At 53.2% G+C, this 20,291-nt stretch overlaps 1 protein-coding gene across 17 annotated transcripts in view; it reads right to left on the bottom strand.

Moving 5' to 3' along the window:
• Window positions 1–4,666: 4,666 nt before the first annotated feature.
• The window catches only part of ALS2CL (ALS2 C-terminal like), a 31,896-nt gene continuing 16,271 nt past the window's right edge, over window positions 4,667–20,291 (bottom strand). For 8 of the 17 annotated variants that reach the window (XM_027097049.1, XM_027097044.1, XM_027097053.1 and 5 more), the window contains 13 exons: window positions 19,799–19,876; window positions 18,815–18,945; window positions 17,443–17,616; window positions 17,191–17,287; window positions 16,868–17,025; window positions 16,210–16,278; window positions 15,115–15,288; window positions 13,846–13,888; window positions 13,218–13,247; window positions 12,957–13,018; window positions 12,701–12,850; window positions 12,315–12,411; window positions 4,667–11,896 (listed from right to left, as the gene is read on the bottom strand). In XM_027097049.1, coding sequence (XP_026952850.1) covers window positions 11,837–11,896; window positions 12,315–12,411; window positions 12,701–12,850; window positions 12,957–13,018; window positions 13,218–13,247; window positions 13,846–13,888; window positions 15,115–15,288; window positions 16,210–16,278; window positions 16,868–17,025; window positions 17,191–17,287; window positions 17,443–17,616; window positions 18,815–18,945; window positions 19,799–19,876 — 1,323 coding nt within the window. In that variant the 3' untranslated portion in view covers window positions 4,667–11,836. Of the gene's footprint in view, window positions 11,897–12,314; window positions 12,412–12,700; window positions 12,851–12,956; window positions 13,019–13,217; window positions 13,248–13,845; window positions 13,889–13,970; window positions 14,476–14,994; window positions 15,289–16,209; window positions 16,307–16,867; window positions 17,026–17,190; window positions 17,288–17,442; window positions 17,617–18,814; window positions 18,946–19,798; window positions 19,877–20,291 lie in introns of those variants that run through there. The other 9 variants (XM_027097047.1, XM_027097050.1, XM_027097048.1 and 6 more) reach the window with 9 other exon arrangements.

Here is a 20,291-nt window from a genome sequence, read left to right on the forward strand (position 1 = left end):
CCCACAAACGAGAGAGATAGAATAGTTTTTTGGAAAGAATCATGCAAAGGGTTTAGAAGAATTTATTCCTGATCTGATACATCTGACTGACAGGCCAGCCAAATGCATTTCGTTTGATTCACACAGCAGTTAATTAAGCCAACTGTGAACGGGACCTCAAGCTGCAGGATGAAACTCTCCTACAGTATTGACTCAACCATGTACCCCAGGGTCCAGGATCCCGCCAGCTGAACAAATCCCACCAACCATGACGGATTTGTACTCTAGAAAGCCAGGTGGCTTTCCCCTTAAGTCTCCATATTGACCTTTCCTCTTGGCCCGAGGCATTAATCCAGATGGGCAGGGTGTATTAGTGACTGCAGACCCCACTTTCTTCTGTAAGGAGGAAGCCTAGGCAGATTCTGTCATCCGTAACAACCGTGGCCTGTGAGCTGAGGCTGCCCTGAATGCCTTCCAGAGCCGAGGTGGTGTCGTTGGTCACTTCAGCTGAAATCAGGGACAAATTTTCACACCACCTTTTCTAATTGGACGATTCCCATTGCGGGGAAAATGCCCTCAGGGTGCACATACATAGTGAGTAGCCTCATTTTGAAGAGCTCTTGGCAGTTGTCTGAGGGCTACAGGAGCCACTGGTGGTGTTTCTTTAAGCACTCAAAGGTCTCTTATGACACCCCCAAGATACAAGTCACCTACAGGCCTGATAGGATGGACACAGGTGTCTGTATCCAACAGAACCATGAAAGATTAAGTCTTTCCCTTCTCTGAGTTTCCCCAGCATACTTGGAGAGGTGTGTATAGCCTTTGATCCCTCTTGGGGAAAGGGAGACCTCTGCCCCGCCCCTAAGAATCTTTCTCCTTAAAGGAGCTTCAGTGAGGACAGAGGGGGATGGAGGGATCAATATCATGTCTCACTGAAATGCAAATCAGAACTACTATGAGGTATTACCTCACACCAGTTAGAATGGGCATCATCAGAAAATCTACAAATAATAAATGCTGGAGAGGGTGTGGAGAAAAGGGAACCCTCTTACGCTGTTGGTGGGAATGTAAATTGATAAAGCCACTATAAAGAACAGTATGGAGGGTCCTTAAAAAACTAAAAATAGAATTATCATATAACCCAGCAATCCCACTACTGGGCATATACCCAAAGAAAACCATAATTCAAAAAGACACATGCACCCCAATGTTCATTGCAGCACTATTTACAATAGCCAGGTCATGGAAGCAATCTAAATGTCCATCAACAGACGAATGGATAAAGAAGATGTGGTACATATATACAGCAGAATATTACTCAGCCATAAAAAGGAACGAAATTGGGTCATTTGTAGAGACGTGGATGGACCTAGAGACTGTCATACAGAGTGAAGTAAGTCAGAAAGAGAAAAACAAATATCGTATATTAAAGCATATTTGTGGAATCTAGAAAAATGGTACAGATGAACCAGTTTGCAAGGTAGAGAACAAACGTATGGACACCAAGGGGGGAAAAGGGGGATGGGATGAATTGGGAGATTGGGATTAACTTATATACACTAATATGCCTAAAATAGATAAATAATGAGAACCTGCTATATAGCACAGGGAACTCTACTTTGCTGTACAGTAGAAACTAACACAACATTGTAAAACAACTCTACTCCACTTAAAAAAAAAAAAGCATGTCTCATTGATTTACTCCTGGTTTGCTGGTTTCCTGTGGTGGCAATCTTGGTGCTTTATTAACATTATTTTTGTAGACTTTTTAATTCTATCCTATGTTTTCGGATGGATTCTTGGATGAAAGACTCAAGTAACATACACTGATTATCAAGTGCATAATTTATAAGCAGAAATTTAGGTGTATAATATGTAAGAGACACAAAGGACTTGAAGCAGTGTAGGTAGACAGATGTAAGTTAATAAAAGCGAGCCTGTCTTATTATGTCAGTTTATGACAGATAACATTAAAACCTGGAATAACTGTGTGCCTACTTTTAAAGGAATTTTGTGTTATTTTAACTCAGTGCTTAAATTTGGGGCTCTGGAATGAATTAACAATTTTCCACTGAAATTAAAATTAATTATGCTTTTAACTTAGGAGAATTTGCCCCAAATGATGTTTATGGTTTTTTTCCTCTTCTGATCTTTATGTTATAAGCATTTTCAAATTTAAAGTATAATGAATATGCGTATATATGTGATCAAAATTTTAACTGCTAACATTTGCCATGTTTGCTTCACTTATTACTGTTCCGCAAATGTTTTTGAAAGTAAATTACAGATATATTGACATTCATTCCTTAGGTTTCTCTGAAAAGTTCTCTGAAAATATGACATTTTCCCATATAACTAGTAAAAAGTTATCACACCTAACAAAACCAACAGTCATTCCTTAAACTTATCTAATCCTCAGTAAAAACATGTTTCTCAAGAATAAATTACTCACCTAAGGTGGGGAAACATTGTGATCCGGGACATAACCTGAAGATATAATATTTATATCTCTAAGAATCTATAATACTTTCCCTGTGAAAAGAAACAAAATAGCTCCCTTACACATAGGAAATGATAAGTGACAGAAGTTTTCATTTTCTCCAAAAACCTTTAGACAGCATCAATGGAAAATTGTAAATTTCATTGCTATTGTCTGAATGTGCATCAGGATGGACAATATGTCCAAAATTCCCAAAGGGGACTCCTTTTCTTGGGAATTAGTAGGAGTCCCTGAACTGGAGACACTGCACATCTTTTCTCTTCTTGTCAGGTACACACCAGTGTGTGAGGTGTCCAGATCATCAGTACCCAAACCCAAATCAAAACCACTGTCTCCCAAAGAAAGTGACTTCCCTACCTTATCAAGACCCACTGAGGATGGCTCTGGCCTGCACTGCTCTGTGCTTCTCTGTTCTCACAGCTGTGGTCCTTGGGGTCTCTGGGAAGCACAGACACTCCCATCATCAAGGCCAACATCCAACCCACGGCTACATCCTGCTCACCTCCCTCTTCCTGGGTTCCCTCTCTTTCTTACTCTCCATTGGCCTTCCCAACACAGGCATTTGCATACCTCAGCAAACAACATTTGCATTTGTGTTTACTGTGGCTATTTCCACTGTTTTGGGTAAAATCATTTCTGTGGTTTTGGCTTTCAAAACATAAGGGAAAAGGATGAGGCAGTGGTTGATATCAGGAGCACCTGACTCTGTCCTTCCCATCTGTGCCTTGATCCAAGTCACTATCTAGAACCAGATTGGGACTCTCTCCTTTCATTGAAATAAACACGCACTCTGACCCTACACACATCACTGGTTGCATTAAGGGCTCTGTCACTGCCTTCTACTGTGTCCTGGGATATATGGGATCCTTGACCCTGGGGAGCACTGCTGTGGCTTTCTGGGCCAGGAATCTACCTGACACCTTCAATGAAGTCAAGTTCAAGCATGCTGGTGTTCTGCAGTGTCTGGGTCACATCCTTCCCTGTCTATCACAGCACCATGGTGGCCATGGAGATCTTTTCCATCTCGGCCTCCAGTGCAGGACTACTAGGCTGAATCTTTGCCCCCAAGTGCTATATTAGTCTTCTGCTGAGTCCTGATAAGAACATCTTGCAAGGGATAAGGAGTAAAACAGGTCCTAGAGCCAATAAGCATTCCAAAGATTTAACTCATGGCTCTCAAATAGACGAGTAACAGACACATGAAGATGAATCACCATTTTTATAGAGACAGTGAATCAAAGCCAAATTTATAATTTCTCTTTCTCAATTAACAAAGATTTTTTTCTCTGTTCTCTAGTATACCAGGGGCACAGCCATGCTCAGTCAGCAGTTCCTGAAACTTCAAGGTCATCTTGGATATTCTGCTCACCAACATTAGATCTATTATCTATTTACAAGAACTTCATTTTACCCTCCACTTCTTGAATGAATTTTCTAGCCTATGCACTGATAGTTGGTACAGTCTACCAGGTGGTCTACTATTTTAATTTGGTCCCCAAAACCATTAGGCAGCATCAACAGGAGTTCATGTTCATCCTTAAATAAAATGGTCTTTCACATACTAATTTGGGGACTTATTCTGCCATCTCTTCTTCTAATATATTTAGTTTTATTTTTACCTTTTAACTATTCAGTTTATCTGGTGCTTGTTTTTGTGGTCTGTGGAGGAAGCTACACCATCCCTTTTTATGAGAGAGAACTGGAGGGCATGTGGTTTGTTACCTGCCCTGAGTGAGTTGGGTCTACATGACCAGAAGGGTCTAAAGTGAAAGGCTGAAGAGGGTTTGGGGCCAAAAGCCCCAACTCTGGGGAGGCCCTACATGATGACAGGGTACTTTATAAGTTGAAGATGTCACAAGCAAGGAGGGAATAGAATCTTAGCTTCCTGGGAGCCTGGGAATCCTGTGGGGTCTGTGCCATCCAGGGGCCAGTTATAGGACACACAAGATTAGAGACACACAGAGGCTCATCAGAGGGAAGAATTTCCTGCATGTCAGAGCCACCCAGCATGAGAGATAGAGGCGGGAGAGATGGGATCTGCCCTGAGCGCACACGGCCCACTATCTGGAGTGACAGGAATATGCAGGACGTGAGGGAGTTGGAGGGAGTCTCTGAATTAGCCCAGGGCAGGGAGGATGAAACCTCACCAGTTATATTAACAAAGAGGATTTAATATAAAAGCATTAACCAGTTATGTGTTTTTTATTGCTGCGAGAGCAAATTGTCACAAATTTGGTCACTTCAAACAACACAAATGCATTCTCTTTCAGTTCTGTAGGTTAGAAATCCAACACGGCTCTCACTGGGCTGTGTTCCTTTCTGGAAGCTCTAGGAGAGAATCCATTTCTTTGCCTTTTCCAGTTTCTAGAGTCTCTCACATTCCCGTGCTCCAACACTGCCATCTCCCGGGCCATTCCTCGGTGGTCACATCTCCCTCTGATTCTCTTCTGCCTCCCTCCTCAACTTCTAAGGACCCACATAATTAGATTGAACCCACCCAGATAACCCAGGATCAGCTCCCCATTGCAAGGTCCTCAACTTAACCACATTTACAGAGTCCCTTCTGCCATGTAAGGTGACCTATTCTCAGCTTCCAGGGATTAGGCTGTGGACATCTTCGGAGAACAATTATTCTGCCTACCACACCCAGCAACTGAAGAACTAAAAAGGCAAAAAAAAGAACGCTCGAACAGTTATATAAAGCAGCTTCCTCTCCCTAGGGCTGGAGGAAGAAATGGGGGAGGCTAAAGATATGAAAATATAGAAACCTGGAAGACGGGCCCTATGGGGAAGGAACCCAGAACTCTGAGAAGGGGGTGCCTCCCTCGGGCAGCAAGAAAAGAACTGCTGTCCCTCACAAGGTGGAGGAACCTATGTTTCTGAGGTAGAAGCTATCACTGTGTGCTGGATTTGTAACTCCAGTCAGAAGGTTGTCTTAACAGGGAAAAAAGGCACACTCCATGGGGCTGTGGCCCTATATGCTCCTGATGAGATCTCTGGCCACTCCTCTCCAGGCAAGGATAGTGCTTTAGGCTGTCCTTTTTAGGTTACAAAGGTGCCGTTTCAGCCAACACTGGCCCTACCACGTGCTTGAAACTAACCTGTGTTGTTTCATTTGGTGGACATTCCACACACCCAGGTAGCTGACCCTGCTGAATAATGCCTTGCGGAAATAGAGATTTTAGGATGAGAACTACTTCTTACTGTGAGGGATGCTGCCATTGGGGAAAGGCCACAGTCAGGACAATGACATTGGGACTGGTGCCCAACAGGTGCCCTCCAGGCTCCCCGGCCCAGCCACATGGTAGCAGTAAAGCAGTTTAGAAGACAAGGGTGGACGGGGAAGGAGATCACCACACACCGACTAAAAAGCTGTGGACGCAGAAGTGCTTAAAGAAAACAATCAGCAGGCTGTACAGACTGCCTCCCGCTCAGGCCAATTGTCCTAAAGAGCCTTTCCAATGACAGTGTGGGGGACTGAGATACGCAACCTGGAGCCTGGGGCAGAAGGAAGTTGACACGCAGCAAAGGCGACCCCTGGTGTTTTGAGTGGCAGTTGCCTGACAGTCACGGCTCAGCATACCCCATGTGAGGGCCAATTCACTTGGCTTCTAACTGGGCATAGGTGGACGATGAGAGACCAGCTCCCCTTGTGTTGCTCCTCCCTGGCACATGTGTTATGGGATAAAGTGGGCCCTGCCCAGCAAGCACCTGTTATTAAATGAAACTGGTACACCCAAGAAAGAAGTAAACCAGCCATCAATGGACTCTCTCACCTGCATGAATGGGTGAACCTCAGACATGGGGTCTTCAGTACACCAAGGTACCAGAGGATGCCTGGGCCCGACGCACAGTCAGCCCAGTTATATTAAACGGTCCACTGCGGCTGGGCAGCCACAGAAAAAAGCCAAAGCATGTAGAAAGGAAAAAACTCTGCCCGTGGACAGAGGTGCAGACTGGTGCTTGTCCTGGAAGACACCCACTGAACACATCTTGTTACATTTTCACCAACTTGCAGCCAGTAGCCAATGGACATCAGTGTAGCACCTGACAACCGAACAACCGGGATCGAATCCCAGCCCCTTAGGGACAAACACTGTGGCAGCAGACTGCACAGGACCCATGCACTCTGTCCATGACCCATGGAAAATGATGCTTTGGCAATGAACATCATTGGAACCGACATGCTGACCAATTCTGCATCACACAGGTAAAGACCACAGCCACCTGGATACATCATCACAAAGGGCATGGCAATGCCAGCACCTGAGGCCAAGGAAGCCTGGCTAATGTGCCTGACTGGCAGCTCCACCAGCAAGTGACAAAGGGAACTCTGGGGTGCACGGTCCAGTGCACTAGACCTGGCCAGTCCTGGCAAATAGACTCTAGAAACCCTTTACCCTTGTCCCAGGGGTACCACTGGGTGTTGACTACAGTGAGACCCTTTCTGGGTACAACACAACAATTCCCACTTGCAGAGCAAACGCAGGCCATACCATCTGAGAACTCCTAAATGTGCTGCTACATATTTGAACTCCCTGAACACGTCCAGTCAGACGGTGATGCCACCCTCATGGTCACGCGTGCCAACAGCAGACAACTATCTGGCACTCATGGGACCTTTCAGGTAACGAGCCTTCTCCCGCTTCCCTTTTCCCCTCCTGTGCCCACCTTCAGCTCTGCTCTGCCCCCACAGGTCCCATAGCCTGGTTTCCTGAAGGCAGTAGTGATGGTCTGGGACGAGGTTGCCAAAACATTCTGAGATGACAAGCCTGGGGCTTCCCTTACCTCATGCCTATGCTTGCTGGATCAGGCAATTGTGGACATCGCTGATAATGAGCATGAGTGTGAGGTGACAGCTCCTAAGGTGGTCCTGCCAGCATGGCCACCACGTTCAGGGATGCCACACAGCAATCTCCTAGGGATGAATCCAGCCGGAGTAAGAAATGGCAAGGACTTCTAAAAGCGTAAAGTCCCTGTGCTGCAGGGACAGGTCATACATATACTGACCGTGCAGCCGAGAAAGGACAGCTGCTCCGCTGGTGGGGAAGGGGCACCTCGGACTCCTGAAGGTCAGAGACGTTGGGGAGGGGGGCATTAGCGACTTGGCTCTCACCTGCAGGACACCTGGCCCAGCCTGTCATCTCAGAATGCTTTGGCAACCTCATCCCAGACCATCACCACTGCCTTCGATCCAAGTCCTGGACACCCACTCTCGGGACACTCTGAACTGAGGACTATTGACTGGGGAGGCAGGATGGCCTCCACCAAAATGACAAAATAAGATTAATTTTCTAGATGCTGATACCATCTCCCTTAGCGTCATCTTATTACTGCTGGTGCCCTGTGGTCTCCCTCTACTGTCAGAACAAGAACAAAACCAAACTTCTCTTGTGTGCTTCCTACAGACACAGCTAGTGCTCTACACTGAACTGATTGCTGGATCCGTCACCCCCCACCTGGTCCTGCTGACGGGACCACCTCCCCCTCTCCCGGTCTCTTGCCAGCCCCCCTTGGATCTGAGGGGGCAGGCCTCATCCAGGGGCACATGCGGAGGTGGCTTTGGGAGAGACTTGCCCATCTCGAAGCACCTCCTGTGCATGTGGGGAGAGGGGAGGTGGCCCCGACTCCTGGGCTCCAGCTCACCCCCCAGGTGGAGCTTGCACTCTGGAGTGAGGCTGTCTAGGTTTGGTCCCCATCCTGACCTAGCCGCTCAGTCCTGTGTTTCTCCAGGAGCAGAACATATGCTCCTCCGCTCCAGGTCTCCTCCTCCTTCCTGGATGGCAGAACAATAGTGCCTAGCAGCAACCTTCCTTACACACAGCGCAGAGGACCCAGTTAGGGGGACTTGGCCGAGGTCATGGACAGATCAAGGCCTTGGCAGCCTGGTCCCCATCCCTGGTTCTTGCTCATGGTGAGATAAAAGCCAGAGCTCACTTCTGCACAACTCTTGACCAAGCCAACCAGGAAAGCCCCGACCTGCACTAGGACCCTGAGCTGACCTGAACCTGACCTTGACTCTCACTCTCACTTCAATCCTAACCCCTAACCCTAACCTGACACTGACCCTGACTCTGACCTTGACCCTAACCCTGAACTTATTCCTTCCCCAGTGCCCACAGGAGGGCAGTCCCTGCCATTTGCTGACCCCACAGTAAGCAGCCATCCCTCTGGGAGCCCCTACAGGTGTGGCCATGTGGCCCTCACTCAGGTCCCTGCTCGGGTTACATAGCATTGCTCAGACTGCTCTCTCACCCCCCACCCCGACTCCTTCCAGCATCTCTGGGGCTGCAGTGGGCAAGGGGCCGCCCAAACTGTGCACTAGCTCCCAGCACCCTCAGGGGTGGTCTGAATAAAGAGACTTGGTCAGAACTCGGATCCGCTCCCCATTCTCTCGGCCTAGCATGCACAGTGAGCCGTGTGCCTGGCGAACTGGGGGGAAGCAGGCACCCACCAGTCACACACCAGTAACGTGATGAGGCCAGGGAAGGGGCCCTGGAGAAGGGCTGGGGAGCAGGGAGACTCCTGCCCCGGGACACGGGGCTTCATGAGAGCTGGGCCTGCGAGGATGGAGCAGCCTGGGACCCAGTGGAACTGGAGAAGGACATTTCTAGGGGACAGAACAAGGAGGGGCAGGAGCTGGAGAGCAGGAGGTGGCAGCAGATAGGTTTGACTGTTGAAGGGAAGTAAAGGGTGGGGGGGAAGCAGGGGTTGAGAGGTTGCATGAGCGACTGCATGCAGGACCAGGACTGCATTGGGGGAGAAAAGTGGGGGGTTGGGCCGTGTGACTCGGACACATCTGCTCACTGAGAGGCCATTTAATAACTCTCAGGTGTCTCTGTCTTTCTCAGCCCCAAGTCCAGGTCCTTGAGGGCAGGGCCAGTGTGGCTCTTTGTAGCCTGTCAGAACGCCGTCAGTGAAAAGCATCTCCCCTGGCCTCTCTCCTCTCTGGCCCTGGTGATCATGAAGTCCTGACTGAGATTGACTGTGAAGAATTTTACCACTTCCTCACGATCACTGCTGAAAGCAGAATTCTCATCCTGGAGAAGAGATGGGGACCAGAAAGACAGAGCGCAGAGGCTGCTTTTGACATCATCCGGATCACCCGAGGCGCTAGAGTTCCTGGTTCCCAACCAGACTCACAGAGTGGATACCAGTGCTCTCACTGCAGCGAAGGGGCTCCTGCAGCAGCCGGGGGAGGCCATCACTGGAGCGGGGACTCGCCTGCCCGCAGGTGGCCATCCCCATCAGCCTCCCCAGGCACCCACACGGCAGGGGGTTACCTGGCTCCAGGTATCTCTTCTGTAAATGAAGAACTGACCTCAGCTGTCAATTCGCTGTCTAATTCGAAGGCCCCTGCTGGCTTTATGGTTGTGCTGAAAGGGTCTGACACAACAGCCCGAGCTGCCCCGGGAATCTCCTGAAGCCCTGTCCAGGGGCCCCAGTTCAGTAGGTGTTGGGGAGGCCCAGCAAGAGGATGGGTGAAAGGTCCTGGTGAATCTGCACTGCGGTGAGCGTGCACTGATCCTGATGGAGCCGGGGAGTGTGCGGTGCTCTCTGGAGTGAGGCTGCGGCATCGCACCAACTCAGGGCTGCCCTTGGGCAAGGCTGTTGTCACTTGTTAAGGGACAAGAACTACCTGACAACTGTTGGAGAGTTGCCATAGTCCTGGGTGAGGTGCATGCCCACGGCAGCCTGGATATCCTTACCTTTCCTCAGTTCAACCCTCTTCCAGGGACTCTGCGGGGACACCACAGGAGTGTGGCAAAACCAGAGCCCAGGACCTTTCTCCATTCAAGCTGTCACATTTGGCGGAACAGCCAGGGAAAGCTCACCCCGCCCCTTCCTCTGGAGGCGGCAGTGCATGGAGGCAGCTGAGTCTCTCCACTCAATGCCCCACAGTATCTCTGAGGGTCCTTGGATTGCCCCCTGCTAAATCCTTGGGGATTCGGCCTTGGGCCCAGGCTTTCTTGGAGCCTCCCTCAGGGTTTTTTTATGGAAGGCACACCCAGAGCCAAGATGTATGACCCAATTTTCTTACAGTCCAAGGCATGGGCCTGACAGCTAGGCCCAGCTTGTCCTCCAGGGCTACGCCCCTGCGTAAACCCACCCTCTCCCCATGCTTTGCCCTTGGACCACTTCAGAACACAGTCGCCCTGCCTACCGTCACACATCTCCTGTTAGGGCAGGGGGAGCCCCTGCAGGCCACCTGCCCCAAACTCCTCCATGTGGGGAGGAGAAACTGAGGCCCGGCAGGGATGAAGCTGCCCCAAGACCCAGTTCTGTGTTTTTTGGTTCCACATTAGAACCACTATTTAAATAAAGTCCTCCCCTCCCAAAGGCAAAGGAGCTCCCAATGCCTCCCTCCCCAACTCCTGTTGGGGTCCTGAGCCAGAGGTGCTTATCAGTCAGGGCATAGGCCAACCTTGTGCCTCCGTTGTCCCTCCTGCACGCAGGCCCACAGAGGTCATAGGTGTGTAATTCCCTTGGCACCTGCTGGCAGTGAGGCAAGCAAGGTGTGTTTCCTCCCCTGCCCCCAGCCTGCTCCAGCATGGCCATGATATGCGGACTGTAGTTCAGAGACCCCCAAGCCCACGCTCTCAATTGCATACCCAGCAAGGGGAAGGGCCTTGCCAGAGGCCACCCAGCAGGTCAGGGCGGAGGTGGAGCTGTTCCTGCCTTGCAGCCCTGAGAGGCCAGCTCTGCCCTGGGGCAGTCGGGAAGAAGGCAGGTCCACAGGAGACAACTCATGGGAAAAAAGCCCAATAAACGGAGCTGTCACTAGCAGCTTGGAGCCTCTGACCAGGAGAGGAGAAATGGAATGACACCACCCGAGACAGAAGAACTTCAGTTACAGCCCAACAGACCAAAGTCAGACTTACGGAAGGACGCCAGAAGTCAGCAAGATGGATGGAAGGCCCTTTACAGATCATGTAGTCCACCATTTTACAGATGGCAACACTGAGGCCCAGAGAGGCTCAATAACTTGGAGGCAAGGATGAGGCAAGGAGAGGCCAGGAGCTCCTTGCCCCCAGTCCATGAGCTGCTGCTGGTCAAGAAGGTCATCCAAGGCTGGCCTAGAGAGTGGCAGGGGGCAGGGGGAGGGGAAACCACCAGCTCTGGGGCCACACCCATCACCCTCACCCTCCTCCCAGTCAGGACAGCAGCAGCATCTCCCTGCGAGAAATTAAACGCTCATCTCCCCCAAGAGCCACCTCCAGGGCTCATCCTGCCTTCTGTCCTGTGGGCCACAAGGGCCAGAGTGGGCCACGCTCACTCCACGGGAATTCCATGGCGGCCCCTCTCAGCTCTGCAGTTTGTCCAGGAGAAGCTGAGCTACCACGGCTCCCTGGAGTTCTAGCGGCTGGGCAAGCGATGCAGCCTCATGTCCTCCTTCTGGATGTGCTCGTAACAGGACTGGCGGGAGAGAGGTGAGGCTGAAGCCAGCTGGCCTGCCCGCTTCAGCCACATGCACAGGCTCTAGGGCCTGACACTGGGGTGCACCCACCTCCCGGGCCTGGACCACTGTGTCTCCAACTCAGCCCTCAGCCACAGTCTGCAAGGAAATGGCTCCTTCCCTCTCCTATTGTGCTCAGGGATGCAGCCTGGAACACACTCAGCCCTGGGGATCCGAGGGCCGGGATGCACTGTGCCCACCTCCCCCCACCCAGCCCCTTTTAACAAGGGCAAGAGCAGTGGCTCTGTGAGGACCCTTCCCATGGAGACACACAGAAGCTGTGAATTTGAGCTTATCCCCGTGATGGTGTCTGGGGTGAAAGGGGTCTGCCCCAGTGGCCAGGGCATTTCTGCCTGGCCCACCGCCTCTGTCCCTCACCTCCAGGGCCGTGAGCAAGAAGTCATACAGGCCTCCTGTGTGGATAGGGGCCATCATATCACGGATCAGGTGGATCTCGGCTCCCAGGTGCTGGATTCTGGAGAACCACCGCCACCACAACGAGAGGGAAGAGGGGACCTATCAGGGACACGCATCCAGCAGCAGGGAAGGAGCTCTGGCCTGGGTGGCTGGACACCTGGTCCCCGCTCTGAGTTTGGCACCCACAGGACCCTGGGTGGGCCTCTCTGGGCCTCAGCTTCCCCATGTGTACCAAGAAAGGCTGTGTCCATAAACCCCCATGTTCAAAGACTTTGGAGTATGTCTTGGTTGGGGGTGGGCAGGGTGGGAAGGGAACCTCCTGCAGCCCACCCCCAGCTGGGGCTCACTGGGCACGCGACACCACGTAGATGAGCAGCGGCAGCAGGTCGTCCATGGGCAGCTTGTGCTCCTGGCCGAGCATCCGCGACACAGTGGCCTCAATTTCCCCGTATGTCCTCTCTAGCACCTCCAGCTTCTCCCGGGGGTCCACCGTGGTGCTGCAGGAGGGTAGCCGGCTCCAGATCAAGGCCCTCAGGTTCAGTCCCAACCAGGGGCCCCAACACTCCTGCCACCCACGCCCACCCTCCCGGGGTGTGGACTCACATCATCTTCTGCAGACATTCCGTGGCTGACAGGAAGCACTTGTCTCTGACTAAGGAATACCTCTGCGTGGTTGGGGGAGTGGGTTAGATGAGGCCGCAGCCCCCCAGCTCCGTCACCTCCTCCTTCCCAGGGTCAGGGCTGGCCCCCGAGCCCCTCACCACCCACCCCCTTCCCCATCACTGGCTTCAGGACAGCTCTGCCCAGAGGGTTAAGTGACCCAGGGAAGGTCACAGATCCACTGTAAGCCTCAGTCTACTCAACTGTAAAGTGGGGTAAATGGTCTCCAGGAGGCTGGGAGGATCAAAATGGAAAAAGAAGATAAGAATCATAACAGCCAATGGTCACTGGGTGCCGCCCAGTTCTATGTCAATGGTTCTTCAGTCCCAGGGCTTGTTGAAACACAAATTCCAAGTTCACTCCCTGAGTTTCTGACTCAGTAGGTCTGGGATGGGTTCAAGAATCTGCTTTTCTAACAGGCTCCCAGACAACGCGGATGCTGCCGATCCAGCAAACACACTGAGAACCAACGCCCCTCATGTTCTGGCCCACACCACCCGACAACAACCACAGGAGGTAGTGCTAGTACGCATCAGGGACTACTTCCACAGATGGGAAAACTGAGGCACGGAGATCAAGCATCTCACCCAAGGTCGTACAGCCAGTACAAGGGTGGAACCTAAGCTTGAACCTGGTCACTGTGGCTGTACACTCATCCACATGGGAAATCAGAACAGTGCAGAAAGCCTACCATATCCTCCCTCACCCGCCTATGCAGCTTCTGACCAGTGACCATGAGGCAGAGAGCTGCTCGGAAGCCTGGGCAAACCTGGGGGCCCAGCTCAGGCTCAGACCTCCCTCTCCTGGGCAGGTAATGGGCCCACATTCTCACCTGATTGGTCGTCAGCGTGAGGTCCTTGAGGGGCCACAGGTGCCTGAAATTAAAGGAAGGTGGGAAGCTCTGCCAGGACCAGGGTGCGGGGTCTGAGGTCAGAGGGCAAATTCCCTGCACCTCCATGTCCCCCAGGAGGGCTGAGCAGGGGAGAGGGGCAGGGGATGCACAATGGCATCTGGGAACGCTTGTGTGAAGCCCAGGCAAGAGGAGGGCAGGAGGGATTCCCTGAGAGGGCAGCCCTCCATGCAGCCCCAAAACACGAGCGAGACTGGAACACAATGAGGAGACAGAGGGGCAGTGCTGCAGGCCAGGGGACCCTCCTGGGCAAAGTCCTGGGGGTCAGGCCAGAGAGCTCAGTGGTAGAGACTGCTCCAGGGGCTCAGTGAGCGGGCCCAGGCTGGCGAGAAGTAGGGATGCCACGCAAGGCAAGTAGAGCCAATGGAGCAGGGAGGCCAGCATGGAGGAGGCGGCACTGAGGCAGCAGGAGGGGTGGGGAGGAGGGACTCTTGCAAAGCCATGGACAACCAGGTCTCTGGGCTGGTGCCTGGTCAGATACAGGAAACATTCACCACATCGGAAGGGGAAACAAGGTTTTTCGGCAGGAAGGGGAATGGGAAGCGCCATCACCTTGAGACAAAGGAAACCAGGTGTGGGAGGAGAGAGTGCGTTCATGCCCTCAACACTGGTAGTATCAATGGATCAAAGGGGCATGAAGGAGAAAGAACATTTTGATGACTGAGGGCGGAAGGGAGGCTCTGACCTACTTCCGGAACAGTCCTCAGTTTCCCCTTGAGGATCTCCCCTCTCCCACTCTCAGTCCAAGAGCTGGGAGCAGGCGACCTTGCCCCAGCCCCAGTGGTAGATATTGAGGCCAGCCTGGCCAATCTGGGCCACAGCCAGCATTCAGGGACACATTCAAGACCCCAGCCAAGCCCGGGAGGAACTTCAGAGGCTCTGGAGCTGCTGGGAAGGAGACACCAGCTCCCTGTGGGGCCTGAGCTGGGAGAATATAAACCTCGAGTGGCTGGTACCATATTTGTCACCATACGGGGGGAGCCAGAGAGCCCAACAGAGAATGAGAGAAGTTGCTTCCTTTATCATGCAACTGGACACCCAGATCCAGCCACACCTGAATCTAGCCACACCTTAGAACTTCATGGGTACACGAGCCAATTAACCTCCCCGCTTTTTTGCTGAAGACAATTTGGGTTTGTACCCTCTGCTACACAAGAACTCTGGCAATCGTGGCATGGTAGGGAGGCTTACTTCTGTACATCCAGGAACTCAAGCAGCTTGGTGTCGGGGAAGAGGCTAAGGTTGGCAATGCCCTGGCTGTAGAGGCTGTCCTCCCTCTCATGAAGAAGCAGGTAGAGAGTGAAGAGCTCCGAGTAGAAGCTGGGCAGGACAAGGGGTAGCATCAATCTGTGCACCTGCAGGTCCCTGAGTGAGAGCCACCAGGACAGGTCAGGGTCAGCAGGGTGGGCGTGGGGATCTACTTGGGCTGCCCCTCAAAGAGTCCACAGAACTCCTCGTCCCGCCACAGTGTTCCTGCCTCCAGCCTCCTCCATCCCGGAGAAAACCCTTCCCAGCCTGTTCTCAGTCATTTCACAACCAATTGTCATCTGTGACTACCTCACACTCTCACTTGACTTTGAGAACCAATATGGCAGCTGAGGCAGAATTTTGATCCCCATTTAATTGAAAGCAAAACCAGGGCCTTGATAGATGAGTGACCTGCAGCAAAGCTCTCAGCAGCCGTTCCAAGCTAGTCCAGTTCTGCCTCCTAGTTTTCTGTGCTTCCTAGGACTCAGGGGGAAGTTCTCCCTAATGTCTAACCCCATTTCCCATGCCTCCTTCAATGCAGTAACAGAAAGACCTCTCTGATCAGGATCTCTGGGCCTGGAATCTGAAGGCAAATTGTAAGGTTTGGTCTCGGGGGACTGGGGAGACAGATTTAATGACCCACTTAATTCCTGCTCTGTGTGACCTCAGGCTCAGCCCCTGCCAGGCCTCAGTTTCCACATCTGTGCACAGGGAAAAGGAGGTGCCTGAGGCAGTGTTCACCCGCCATACACCCAAGAGATGAGTGTGGGATAACACGTTTAGAACAAAGACGCACTTGATGCACTGTGGCAGGGCCCCTCCCCAGGTTGCTCAAGGAAGAGAGGTCATGGATCATTCTGATTCTTGAATGGTCAATGAGCAATATTTGGTCAATAGCATGAACCCCTAACACTTCCCAAGAAATACCCTTTTCCCCCGAAGGAGGACCCAGAAGCAAAGGTATACGGACTCCCAGGACCCGAGCCTGGCTGCTTGCACCAGGGCAGAGAACCCCACAGACCTAATGGCGGCAGTCACCTTGTCTCTGCATCTTGATCTTCCTCTGGGACCTGGCCCTTGCACTGTAAGGCAACCTGCAGCAGACCCCTGCAAACCAAAGGGAGGGGCAGCGTGGCTGCCATCTCCCACAGGATGGGAGTCACCAAAGGCCAGGCAGGTGGGCTCCACCCCCAGAACCATGGAGCCTGAGGACTGCAGAGCCCAGTGGCCCAAACCCCAGCAGCGAGGAGGTTGGGAGTACGGGATGTCTGCCTGAGTGTCCTGGAACCCTACCACAGCACTAACTGCAGCATCTAAGGTTTCAGTTTATAGCGTTTGACGAGGTCACAGCTCAGCCGGGACAGGACGGGAGATGGTGTCTGAGCCCAGGTCAGGCTCCGTTTGCAGTGGGGTTAGAGTTCTCCTGGGGTCAGGGCTAGCCCGGGGCCTGGCTGGGGCTTGGACTCTGGCTGCAGTCAGGGCTTGCTATCACCTCCCCACCCTCTAACCCCTATGCTCACCAGCTGCATATTAACCAACCCACCCTCTGTTTCTTTCTCAATCCAGACCCAAGGCAAAGGCACCCTTCCTATCCAGGGCACCAGGCAGAGCTGATGCTTGGAAAGGGCAGAGCTTCCCCCACACCCCGCTCTGGGGTCACAGTGCAGTGGTTGTCCCCATGTACCACCAAGCTCACCTGTAGGCGGCCCAGAGTTCCTGGGCGTGCTGCTTCACCTCCTCCTGTGCCAGCCCCTGCAGGTGCTTGTTGGCCCCAATGCCTGAGTATGTGGCCTGGAAGGTCAGCATCAGAGTCCGGAGCAGCTTTCCCAGGGGATGCAGAGAGTTGCTCAGGGCCTGGGCAGGTGCAAAGGCAACAAAGAGATACTCAGCACCGTGGGCTGGAGCACAGCATGCCCACGCAGGACCCCACTTCTTCAATGGGAGCACCGAGGCACTCTCAGCAAGGGCCCACAGGCAGGCCTGTCCCCTCTGGTCAGCACCCTCCCCTGGAGCCCTTACCTTCCTGAGGCACTGCTGCAGGGCCTCGGGCGCCCGGTGCTGCAGCAGCTCCTCCAGGATGTCCTCCATTCTGCCTGCGTGGTCCTCGGGGTGGGTCCTGGGGCACCACACACACACACGTCTCTCACCCACGCCCAGGCCTGCCCTCTCTGGGAAGCCTTCCTCCCCTGGCCCACTCAGAGCCCCACTGACCCCAACACTGAGCTCAGGATGCCCTATGGGTACACACGCCCACGCATGCCTGGGCCTCACCTCTCGCAGCACAGGTACTCCTGGGACTTGCGCAGCTCCCTTGAGCTCTGCACGTGGAAGCCCAGCAGGGCCTCCTGCAGGTCTCCAGGGCAGCCGGCTTGAACAAAGTCCTGGAAGGGGCCATAGACGCCCTGCCAGCGGCTCTCCACGGGGAAGACGCCCAGGCCCAGCTGCCTGCGATGGAGGCAGTGGGGGACATGGATAGGGATGGAGCCATGCTGGGCAGGACCCTGATCAGCCCTTGGAGAGGTGGGGATATCCAGCCTGGCCCAGAGTCAGGGCCCAGGTGGGGTGGGTGGAGTGGGGGATGCAGAGCGGCCTGACCTCCAAGGCTCCAGGAGGAGAAACGGGAGGCAGAGAAGGGTCAGAGAGAATCTACTCCACGGTAGAGAAAAGAGACAGGGGCACACAGAGCACTGGAAAAGAAACAGAAAGAGCTGGAGAGCTGAAGGCCAAGTCCAGAGAGTGGGGTCTTGGCCTAAGAGAGACCAGGGCCCAAATCCCAGGATGCCCCCGCCACGGGACCCCGCTCTCCCTCCTACCACACCTGGGTCCTTCCTGAGCTTGATCCTGTCTCAGCCAATAGGCTTAGGGGTCTGGCCGTGTGTGTGTCTGGTGCAGTGTCTAATGGAGCACTGCTCTCCCATGTCACGCTCATAGATTTTCCTACACCTGCACCCGACCCGGGCTCACACCCCTAGGGTTTGCCATCCACTTCTAGCTCCTGCTGTCAGGGAAAAGAAACACGCAGGGACAATGTGTCAAGTAAACAACATGTGAAATGCTGGCTGGCACCATTAGAACCACCACCCTCACCTCAACAGACATAGTAAGAGTCACCACTTGAACAACGGTTTTCCAAGGAAGAACTCTGTCCCCATAGGGAAGAAGTCCATCCTCTTCTCAAATACCCCAGGATAGGGACAGTGATTCCACTTAGTAAGTTTCCTTCTTTACCCTGGCTGCCAGGGAACTCAGAGCCAGGCTAATGCTTGATTATAAGGCCTATCTGCACCTCCCTTTCTTGTAAGCTCAACTCACACTTTAATTTTCTATCTTATTCTTGTTTGTTTTGTTTCATAAACTGTCTTGTACCCTTCCTAGAATAAAAGCAGGGTCTAAGCAAAGCCTACACATAGTATTTTTCTCCAGTTTTGTGGCATGTGGAGTTACCGTCACATAGCCCTTAATTCCAAGAGTCTCTGACAAGGGCTATGTGACCTGAGCTCTCTGAACTCTCCAAAGAGCTAAGAGGAGGTACAGAAAAGCCGTTCTAATGAGACCTGAGTCTTTAGGGTAGAAACATAGACACACACAGACACCCCCCCCAGAAAGGCTTCAGAATACACAGGCCAGACAGTCAGTCTCTCACCTCTTGCGGGTACTGCCTGGATCTGGAGGGAGGGCAGCTGTGTCCAGCACACCCTGGGTATGCAGTCCTCTCCCTGCCCCACTGCCAAAAGAGCCCTCCAGGGTGAAGCCATTAGGGAAGGTGACCTTGCCCTGGAAGCCGGGAGACAGATGCAGGGATGTCTGTCCATCTGTCTGTCCAGCTGCCCTTCCATCCCATCATGACAGGCCTCACGCCTGTCCATCCCAGGTCACAGAGGCTAGAAACTGATGGATGGCCTTCCCACCATCCATTCAATCTGCCCCACCCCAAGGGGCTCATAATCCTCCACCCCTGCAGGAGCCCCTGCCTGTGCCCACCACCAAGGGGCTCATCTCTGAGGCAGGAAACGGCGAGGGAGACAGAGAAGGGACTCACAGGTCAGAGTGGGGAGGACCACCACTGGGTCCAGAAGTAGGCAGAGACCTCGGGAGGACATGAGGCATTACCGGCCTTGAGGAGGGGCAATTCCTTGCTGCATGCGACTGTTCCATTCACAGCATTCCTAGTCTCCATCCACTAGATGCCATAGTACCCCCCAGTCAAATAGCCCCCACATTTCCAAAGGCCCCAGCAGGGATACAGCAGGGATACCTTCTGCGAGGTCAGCTCAGGCAGAAACATACTGAAGGACGATGCCTCCAGGGGCACCTGCCCAAGGCACTGATGGTGGTGGTGGAGGGGGTGGATCCCTCTCTTGGGGGCCAGGAGGAGACACAGCCAGGAGACCACCAGCACCCTCTGCACCCAAGGCAAGCCTACCTATCCCCTCTTGACTCCCACCCGATCAAATCACACCTCCGCAGCAGGGAATCGTCACTGTATCCACCCCCTAGATGTAGTGGAGATGGGAGAGGCCCTCCCTTACCTGCTCCACCTACCCTCAGCCCTAAATCCAAGCAGGGAGATTACAGGCCCCAGCCAAGGTCTCAGCAGGGAGTGGAGTAAGGTCTCTGTGGCTCTCACCTTCCCCACGAAGGTCAGGTCCCTGGCGAAGGTGCCCTCATACAAGGAGTCATCTTCAGAGAGAAGGATCCCTGGGCCCTAGGGAAGGAAGCGGGGAGGGTAGGAGCAGTGGGTTAGGAAGGGCCAGAAGACTGGCGGTGGGGAGGGGAGGTGGGCAGTGACCCATGGGCAGAAGGGTCCTGAGCCCTGCCATACCTCCCAGGACTGTGCCTAGGTGGGATGCCAGCCCCTGGCCTTCTGAGCACTGAGCACAAGGCCCATGGACCTCGACCCTGGGTTACCTTGACCGACACCCTGGGACCTGGCTCCTCCCCTCCAGCAGCCTCTCTCAAGAAGCCTCCTGGGGGACCCTTCCTTCCCACCTACAGCTCAGGAAGTACTGGGCTTTTCCTGAACCATCCCCACTTCCCTGTCACTGACCCCGGGGACCGTGGAGCTGATCAGGCTCCTGTGCTGCATTGGCTGCCAGGAAGCTCAGAAGCAAATGGGATAC

The sequence above is a fragment of the Aethalodelphis obliquidens genome, unplaced genomic scaffold (genome assembly GCF_003676395.1).
Source record: "Aethalodelphis obliquidens isolate GAN/ISIS:26980383/991018 unplaced genomic scaffold, ASM367639v1 scaffold111, whole genome shotgun sequence".
NCBI classification, from domain to species: Eukaryota; Metazoa; Chordata; class Mammalia; order Artiodactyla; family Delphinidae; genus Aethalodelphis; species Aethalodelphis obliquidens.